Below are 9,691 nucleotides of genomic sequence, written 5' to 3' on the forward strand. Positions count from 1 at the left end.
TAAAGGGGACTTATAAGAAAGATTTCTCCAGAATTTTCATCACAGCCTATTGTGATAGGACCAGAGGTAATGGGTTTAAACTAAAAAAGGGTGGATTTAGTTAGGATACAAGGAAAAAGTCTTTTACAATGAGGGTGGTGATTTTTAAGAATTTTACAGCAGACACTATGTGAACTTCTTTTAGAGAGACAAAATTACCCCATGCATGCTCACCACTCCAGCAAGTAAAAAGAACCACTCTGTTAATTTAATCTGAAATTGATCAGTTCAAAATGTACAGAAAAAGCAGTACAAATTTACAAATATACATAATCTGATTTTGCATCCTTCTATCATCATACTTGTAGTAGTCTAGTTTTTTAAAAAATCACTTCCCTAATACAATCTCCTCTCACCCTCACAACATTATATCTGAATCCTTCAGTCCAAAAGGCACATGGTGGTTGGAGATCTGTCCTTGGGCTCATTATCAACCACAATTGCCAAACCCTGAGTAAACACCATTACTCAACTACTTCATTAAATCCACTTGGCACCTCAGTATACCTTCTCCCATTGCTCTTCCACATACTGCCACTCAATTCACAGGTTATTTTAGTCGTGAGACACAGCAACAGTTGCAAGTATTTGCTATTTAGAGCTATTGGAAGGCTTGAGGAAAGTTGCTAATATAGCTGAAAATGCCATTTAAGACAAAAAGGATTTATGTTGCTGGTAAAAATTTCATTTAAACCAATTGCATCTATAAAAAGCTTAAATAGTGAGCATAATTAAAAATTACTTTTAAATAAATAAATAAATAATAAATAATAAATAAAGCCATTTTAGAGCTAGTGGAATTTTAACACTCAACCTGTCTTTTAAAATAATTTCTTTGCAGGTTTCTTGCAGTTTTCAGTGAAAGCACCTCAAATAATCCAGTGCCATATATTTTCAATAGATGTTCAAGGACATTTTCATCCAGGTTTGTGGGAAGCATTTCAAAGCAGCAAAAGGAGCGTGGTTTGGTTTCTCTCTTCAGAATTTACCTCGATGAGCACTCTTTTTGGAATTGTCTTTCAGGCTGTTGAATATCTCTTTGGTGCCATTCTGCCACTGAAGAACAAGATCCATAGGGGTTTTCCCTTCCTGGTTAAAAGAAACAGAGGAATATTTAATTTTATCCAGTGATGACCAAGTCCTTGTTCTATCTTAAATGCTTGTTCAGTGCATCTGTGTGATGTGAATCCCTTCTGCACACACTAGCTTAGACTTACTCTTGCACCCCTGAGATCAGAGTACTTTTGCTCTACACAGCTAGTCCCAGCCCTGGTCAGACCCATGATGAAAATTCCCTGGGTTTCAGTGGGTTTAGGCAAATGCTGTGACCAGCAGAACATGCAGGTGTTCCTTTTGTTCTAGTTTCAAGTGGTTAGAAATATTTTTAGGTGCAATCTCAGTAAGACTCTTCCGTTTAATGCAGAATTTAGGTAAGAATTTAATTAGGGTATGAAGCACAGGAATTAAGTAGGGCCAACTTTTATGTGCAAAGTCTGAGAGAGCAAGTTTGGTCTTTGGGGCTGTACCTTCCATAGTTGTCATACTTTGATGAGGAGTAGTGCTGGGAGCAGACACACTGCAGGGAGGTGGGCAGAGAGTAGGAAGTACAGAGAGCCCAGTGACTATTCTTCCTTGTCCCCTGACGTTTTAACTGATTGTCAGTCAAAAACATTGACTGGCAATGCTACAGCTGCTAGGTTTGGATAGGGAGAAAAGGTCTGTCAAGTGCTGTATTTTAACAGGTGGTCACAGAGCTGGAGCAGCACTGGTCCTGCAGTGGCTCTGAGCACAGCTGGTGTGGGACTGCTCTCTGCTCAGCCACAGGGGTTTGTTGCCCAGCAGTTAGGTTACCAGCCAGGTGTAGTGCTGGGGCTGCCTCTCAGCTGTGGGCTTAACAAAAAGGAGATTTCTCTTACAAGCTAAGGTCTTTGTTGTCTCAGTGGTGGTTGAAGCCCAGGAGTAGTGCAGCGTGTCTGTTTATTCCATATTTTCATGATATGAGTAATTAAATCGTAGAAAGGTGTGATGTTGCAGTAGCAGATAGTGGGTTCTGGTTTTAAAAGAGGCAGTGGGTCTTCCTCTGTTCCCTGACCTCTCCCGTTACTCTTTCCCTGTCTCAGCTCTGCTTTAATTAGCTCTGAGATGATCTAATTAAGTCTGTTCAAAATAGTCTCTCCCGATCTGGAAACCTATGGAACTGCTCTGGTGGGAAACTCTTGTAAAGCATTCAAAACTCACTCGGATTCGGTGCTATTACTTACGCAGTTCTTTAGGGTCAGGTTTGCTCCGTGCAGGATCAGCAGCCTGATGATTTTGTAGCGGTTCAGCCTCACGGCGTCGTGCATCGGCGTGTCCCCCTCCTAGGGACACGGGGACAGGGTCAGCCCTGCCACCCGCCGCCGCCCAGGGCTGTCCCCGGGCCGCTGGGGACAGGCTGCCGCGGTGCAGCCGGGCAAGGGGCGGTTCTGTGGTTCTTACCCTGTCCCTGGCGTTCAGGTCCGCCTCGCAGGCGATGAGCTGCTCCCCGCACTCGTAGCGCCCGGTGCGCACCGCCACATGCAGGGGCGTGCTCAGCAGCTGGGGACGCGGGGACACGGTCAGAGCATGGCACAGCTAAAAGCCGCCTCAAAAACCGCTGCCAGAAATTATCTACCCGGAGCGAGGGGCAGCTTTCATCTACGATTTGAAAAGCTGCAGAGTTCCAGAAGCACCTACCTTGTCTCTTGCGTTTATGTTCATCCCTTTGTCCAGTAAGAATTTCAGAACATCCAGATTGCCACCCCGGCATGCCCAGTGCAGAGCTGTAGAATGAAGCTTTAACAGGAAAAAGAAATTAAAAGTATTTTAATATTTTAACAAAAATAGTATTTTGATCAATTTTCTAAATTAACCCAAATTAATTTTATGCGATTTAACCTAGAGCACTTCACTGTGATCACACAGTGATCACAGTTTCTAGTAAAAAAAAATTGTTTCTAGTAAAAAACAAATGCTTCTAGTAACAGCTTTTCTTATTTTGCCCAAATTTCTGCAGTACTGTGAATTTCTCACTCTTCACATTCATTGCATATTGCTCCTAAAGACAGAGATCTTGACAACCCTGCTGTGAGAAAGGATGTGTGTTGTCTATTCTTTAAGCTTAGAAGTTACCTTTAGCCAGATGTGTGGCTGGAATATGCTAGTTAATATTTTGTATTCAATGCCTTTTGAGTTCTAAAATGCATAGAAAATGAAGCTCAAGGGAAAGAATAGTTCTCTTTAAAAAACAAATTCCCGAGTTATGCAGCTTAAGTAAGTTAATTTAAACCCCTTTTCTCTGCAAGATTCAGCATCTGTGCCCTGAGCTGTGCAGGACAGGATGGTCCCACTCTGCCTGTCACTCCTCACCCTCTGCGAGCACTGCTGGGATAAGCGAGGGGGAGCAAGGCTGGCAGCACCTGTTCAGCCAAGGGAAAAGGGCAGAGAAGGCAAGAAACAGCTGCAGAAGCTGTCGGTACTCAGCCCTTTCCAGCATTCCAGAGGAGCAGGGGGCTCTCCCGAGCACAGCCTGGAAATCCTGTTGCTGACCTGGGTACCTGTGTGTGACAGCACTGTCCCAGCACCTGGCTCAGGTGGGAGCCTGACCTCAGCTCTCTTAGCCTGCCCTGGGATTCCTTGTTTGTGGCACTGTGCTGGCCAGCATTCCCTGTGTTTTCCAACAACCATTCGGGCACAGGGAAGCAGCCCCTCCCTCTTGAAACATCAACAAAATTATTTTAAGGATAAACTTCAAAGGTAAGGTCTTTTAGTGCCCCTTCTCTGTAAGAAGCACTTCTAAAAATGGTTCTCCTGGCATGTATAAAACAACAAGCAGCTTTTGGGAAGAGGTGTGAGTGGATGTGCATACCATGTCTTTCTGTTCAAGCTGGGCTCCAGCTTCCACCAACTTTTTCACCACCTCCAGATGTCCTTCAGAGCATGCCCTGTGCAGCGCAGTGCGTTTGAACTGGCAATGGAAGCAGGGCAAAGTTAGACATTACATATGGCACAAAGGTATCTCTGAATCTCTTCTCCTCCCCCTTGGATGATGGCAAATACATACTCAATGCTGATTCCTTTTAAAGAGCTACTGGTTTTGAGACCTGAAATCTGCTAAATTTTAATAGCAACCTGCTAGCTGAGAGTTGCTTATCCTGCATTTTAAAGGATGGGAGAAGTATCTGCAGCATGACATCCAGATTTGAAATGACACCTGTTGAGTTCCCATCCAACATCCTACACTGTTTTGAAAAGGCAGCTTATGCATTATGGAGTATAAGGGCAGCCACTTATTTCTGTTGTTCTGCAGAAAAATTTCTTCTCTCTTTTTCCATAGCATTGGAAGATCGCCTTTTACAGAAAATCAGGTTTTCCAGGGCACTAACAGCATTTTCTAAATATAAAGGACTCCTTTGAGGTATTATGATTTTGAAGGATCTCAGTGGCCACTAGAAAACTTGAGGTACAGAACTTCAGCATTTATTTACTTTCCCCCATCCCTTGTTTTCATTAATGAGGGTGGAATCTACAAATTCTTATGGTAAAAGTTATTTTTGCTCTTTTCTGTAGCAGGCTTTGCATTAGGAAGAAGACTGTACCTTATCACAGACATTTGGATCCCCTTTGTCTGACAGGTATTTTTCAATTACTGGCAACTTATTTTCCAGTGCAGCTTTGAAGAATGTGGGAACATCCACAGGTCCTGTCTGAAGGAAAGAATACAGAGAACATAAATGTGTGTGGCACAAACCCCCATTAATGCCTTCCCAGAATAAGGTACTTTGAAGTAACTTACAATAACTTCTGGTTCAGGTTTCTTTAAAACAGGCACTTTCACTTTCTTGCATCTTTTCTTCTTCTTCAGCTCAATAATTTTTTCAAGATCCTCCAAGTTTTCAAGTTTTGACCTGGCCTGTAATTTCTTCTTCTTCAGCTGAAATAAATGAGGGAAGTCAGTAAGCTGAGCTGAGTGACCATCTCTCCCTTTCAGAGTGGTGGGACAGCAGTGTGATATTATTCAACTGAATTCAATTAAGATTGGATGAACTTTGAAATAAATTGTTTTAATTTTTTTTCTTTTGTAGGGGGTTTTCTTTTCTTTTTGGGGCTAACTGACCATTACAATAAGTTGCTAACTATGTGAGGAATTCTATCTCATCTGTAGTTTTTAGTATTCTATTATATATTTTCATATAGCATTCATATGCCTCTTCCTAACTTCTTGAACCATATGTTGTGCCATGAATTTGGACCAGGAGTCAGAGCAGCACTACAGTCTCTTCTGGCACAACAATTTAAAAAATCTCGTGAACTTATGAGAGCTGGAATGCTCCTGCAGTTTCAACTGGCTTCCACCAAGTGATTTTCTTTAATCACTTTTTTAATGATGCAGCCCCTTAATTATTGGAATTTAATTCTCTTTGCTTAAAAACATACCCCCAAGAGAAGAAAAAAGTTTAGAATGATCTTAGCATTTCAGTCTGCAAGTGTTACTGCATTCGGGGAAGCCACAAAGAATGCCCTGTGTCCTTGATGGGGCAGTTCAATACATATTTAAGGCTTCTCCAAACCTGCTTGTAAAAAGCATCTGGGCATGAAGTCAGTGTGGGGCCCTGCTGACACCAAGAGCAAGTGTCAGCAGTGCCTGAGCTGAGATCCCACAAGGTGTCCTTGACTTCAGAAGGGAGATTCACAAACAAGGACTAACTCAGGGTGAATACAGATGACAGATTCTGTCCCTTGGTGTGATTAAGGGTGAATGCACTTTTGTCTTCTGAATTATTATTCAAGTTATTTCTACCTCGTCTTTTTATTGTTCTCTGCATTTATGGTTTGATCTGCAGATCATTGGCCTAATGGAAAATAATTATGCTGACTGTGGATAACTGAAAACCCACAAAGTTCTTCTGAACCTGCTTTGAAGGAACTAAAAAAAACCCTCTGTAGCCAGTAATGATGTCTCTGTTGAAGTTTAAGAAGTAAACTTTTCATTCTGATGTTTCTGAGACTGACTTTCTCACTCTTCATTTTTTAGAACAAAGTCTTATTCCCCCTGCTAAACTATATCATTTCCAAATCACTTTAAATGTTTAAGCCAGTTGATGTCTTATTCACCAAAAAAAAAAAAAATTATTAAAGATATTATAGCTACTGTGTTTCTTGGGGGAAAAAGCATCATTTCTTAGGGAGCTAAGGAGAATTGTCAAATTCTCCAGGAACAGAAATCAGTACTTTTCTGTAGACCAGTATGAGTTTCCTTTGTAAGTGTTCTTCCCAAATGTGCTAGTAAGTGTAATGCTGTGTTTTCATAAAAAGAACACTTTCATATTAATTAAGGCTTCTGGCTTCAGAACAGCACGGTTCCATCTTTTGTGAGTTGGTTTCTTTTGGTAGCAGCCATTAGGTGTGCAAGCTGAAGGTGTCTCACTGCTCTGATTGCTCACTGACAGCCAGCAGCAGGTGACCCTGGCCAGCAGCAGCTCTCAGGGTTTCAGTCAGGCAGCACAGGGGGTGTTTTAGATTCTGCCTCAGTGTCACTGCCTGCATCCACAGGCTACACAGGTGAGGAGGTCTCCATGTTCTTCAGTGGACTTCAGACCAGCCTCCTTTTGTGGTGGTCTCCCAAGGGTTTTTCTAGCTCACCATGCATGTATTTCTAACCTAGAGAGAGGCAGAACTTCCAGGACTGCAGCAGGAAGTGCACACATGATGATAAAAATCCAAGCAGAAGACCCAAGCACCTACCTCTGCTTCTAGTCTTTTCTCATTCTCATAAGGCAGATCTCCTCGGGTCAGTGAGTGCTCAGGGATGGTCTTTAGGTCCTCCTGCTTCTCTAATCTGACAGCAGCTTCATACTCTCCGTTTTTGAAGTCCTCAGGGAGGAAGCTGCCTGTCTCCTTATCATCCACCTTCTTCCCAGTCACCTGTAAATGCAAACATGATATAATAAGATCAGTGGATTCTTAATGCAGTAGCCACCCCCTGGGATGGTGGATTGTCTAGGGCTGATTGCACTCATTCCTGCCCTCTGGGAGTGTGTGACAGCCAGGACAGGCCATTCTGCCTGTGCCTGGGTTAGCTGGGGATGCAACTGCCTGGAGCACACCTCCCATGCAGTTAAATTGGGTTGCTGAGTCATTTCAAGGCTGGTTTTATCCATTGCTGTCAGTACCAAAGTCCCATTTACAGCAGAATGGCACAAGCTATGTGGTGCTGTGCAGCAGAACAGCTTTCAATTGTTTTCAGAAATACCTCTGGTGCCCAATTAAGAGTGTACAAAAAGATAAGTTGTTCAACTTAGTACAGGCAGATGTGTATTTTGAGAGTGGTTCATGTGGCCTAGACTGCCTTTCTGTTTTACCTTGTAAAATTGTATTTGTTATAGAGTCTAATGTAGAAGAAACTGAGAGAACCTTGCCAAACAATTTAAGACAGCATTAGTTAGGCAGTTGTATCTTAACAAAGCCATCTGGGAACATAAATGCAGTGTTTTCCTGAATCATTCCTGCTTTCCCAGTTTCTCGATCAGATTAGACCAGACAGTCTGAATTCTGCAGTGGAATGTCCCATTACTTGTGATCTGGACCTAATTTTTCCAAGATTCTCTTACATCATAAACAGCAGTGGCTGTAGGAACTGCTAGTTTCTTATTAGAAAACAATACTATTATTAAGCTCTTAATTTAGTATTATAAAATATTTTAGTTTCTCTGCATTAATATGTTCTTCCAGTCCCTTATTAGATTGGAATTACTTAGTGTGATCATTAGATTACTGGCTTTTAAAAATATATATAAATTAAAATCAAGGACAAAGTCAAATAAATAGCTAAATTTTGGTTGATCTTTTCCTAGTGCTGTGATGTCAAACCCAAACAGCTGTGTAGTTGTGCCTGTGGTGAGACTCTTTCCCAAGGAAAATGAAAATACAATAATATAGTAAATAGTACCTGAGGGTTTGCACCTAGAGCCCAGCAGTGCTGGTAACCTGCTAAATCAGTGATCCACAAAGGTCCTCTGTCTGCCTGGTCTAATGGCAGTGTAGAAAACAATGAATTGTGAGTAAATGAAAGAAGGTTGCACCTACCAGCTCTTGTACTTTCATCATCATGGTCATGTTTGCGGTGGTGGAAGGCTGTGCTCCCTTGTGCTGAAACCTCCCAGGGCTCAGCCCAGCTCTGCAGCGACCACCACTCACTGCACTTATATATCTTTGGGAGAACTGTGCTTGAATGAGATAATCTTCCAACCTGGGAATCCAAGTACGGCCCTTGTGCCTGCCAGCTGAGCGTGGCTCAGGCTCATTCCAGACGCGTTAACGAGCCAGATCTGGTGTCCCGGCAGCAGAGGGGCGTCAGCTGGGCGAGCAAGGGGGAGAGCCCCACAGCCTGGCCAGCGGGACGGGAATCAGCCTGAAATGGGAGCTCATTCCTTTGGCAGTGACTGCACTGCTCAGCAATGCCAGGCATCCTGTGCTCCCGGTGCCCACTAGGACAGCTGTCTGTTGATACAGCATTATAACTTCATCTTCTTCTCTCTTTTTTTTTAATTGACATTCAGATGACTGTAAGACAATGGAAATGGTGAGTGGCTTATGTACAAAATCTGCCTGATAAATGGATTATTATCTCTAAAATCTCAAAAAGCCATTATTTTCATTTATTCTATTTATTCTTGGATGATAAACACTTTTAGGGGAAAGGCTTTTCTCATCATGATGACAGTCTTCTATATTTGTTGGAAGGAGTTTTCTGAAGGGATTACTATACCAGAATGATGTCTCTGGTGCTAAAAGAGCCTATGACATGGTAAGTTACAATCAGTGTAAGATATCAAAACAGTAGATTTGTATTTTTCTGAACCCTTGTCAATGATTGTAAGCCAAATAATAAATTATGTCCTATTATGCAAAAGAAAAAAAAAGGGGGGGGGCAAAACTGTTTTCTCAGGCAATATTTTCCTTCTGGATATAAGAGAATAGGGGCCCAGAAGTGATTTGTTTATTTTTGGGGATAAAATGAGATACACACAAATGTATGCAGGTGGTGTGTGTGTTTTGGGGAAAAAGAGCCTTTGAATCCTTTGGGAAAGCTTTTCTTATGCTGTGAATCAGAGCTGTCTGGAATCAGGAGAATGATCACCAGCAGAAGGCAGTTTTATTACAGGAAGATGCACTAGTCTTTGCATTCAAAGAGTGTGGATAAATGCCAAGAAACACCAGTTCTGTGATAGTGCAATGCCTGGAACTCCTGTCTGGTAAGGTACACGGGTCACCTGGCTGAAATGAATACAGCAGCTCAGGTGCTTCAAGTACAACATGTACACAAGTGCTTCACCAAATGGAGACCTATCTCGGGTGTTGTTTATATCATTAGCATCATTAGCATGCTGCATTCCTGACATTGACCTTTCAAGGTGTCTCTCCTCTGAACTATCTCCCAGTAATTTGAGTACATCCAAACTTGTCTTCCAGTGCCCATCATACCTATGCCCTCCCTTTCCCTGAAATGAAGCTGGACATCAGGTGGTTCCTTTACCACTCAGAATATATATGACATTAGAGGATGAGTCCCAGAACTAAAATAGAGTATGTGCTAGCAACACAACCTTTCAGAACATTTTTTTCCAAACTTAAG

At 42.3% G+C, this 9,691-nt stretch overlaps 1 protein-coding gene across 1 annotated transcript; it reads right to left on the reverse strand.

Moving 5' to 3' along the window:
• Positions 1–225: 225 nt before the first annotated feature.
• Positions 226–8,233, reverse strand: ANKRD1 (ankyrin repeat domain 1). Its single transcript, XM_079311965.1, has 9 exons — positions 8,143–8,233; positions 6,802–6,981; positions 4,853–4,990; positions 4,656–4,763; positions 3,926–4,024; positions 2,755–2,853; positions 2,518–2,616; positions 2,301–2,399; positions 226–1,128 (listed from the first exon to the last, which is right to left on the reverse strand). Exons 1-9 carry the CDS (start codon positions 8,170–8,172, stop codon positions 1,018–1,020), a joined length of 963 nt encoding a protein of 320 aa, XP_079168091.1. The 5' UTR covers positions 8,173–8,233; the 3' UTR covers positions 226–1,017.
• Between the last annotated feature and the right edge of the window lie 1,458 nt (positions 8,234–9,691).

Source organism: Erithacus rubecula (assembly GCF_903797595.1).
Source record: "Erithacus rubecula genome assembly, chromosome: 9".
In the NCBI taxonomy this organism is placed as follows: Eukaryota; Metazoa; Chordata; class Aves; order Passeriformes; family Muscicapidae; genus Erithacus; species Erithacus rubecula.

Excerpts from the sequence above, each read along its gene's own strand:
- ANKRD1 (XM_079311965.1), bottom strand. The coding sequence starts at position 8,172 with ATGACCATGATGATGAAAGTACAAGAGCTG. Across the intron at positions 2,617-2,754 it reads ACATAAACGCAAGAGACAAG|CTGCTGAGCACGCCCCTGCA; the intron begins GTAGGTGCTTCT and ends CCGCGTCCCCAG. Across the intron at positions 2,400-2,517 it reads ACCTGAACGCCAGGGACAGG|GAGGGGGACACGCCGATGCA; the intron begins GTAAGAACCACA and ends CCGTGTCCCTAG.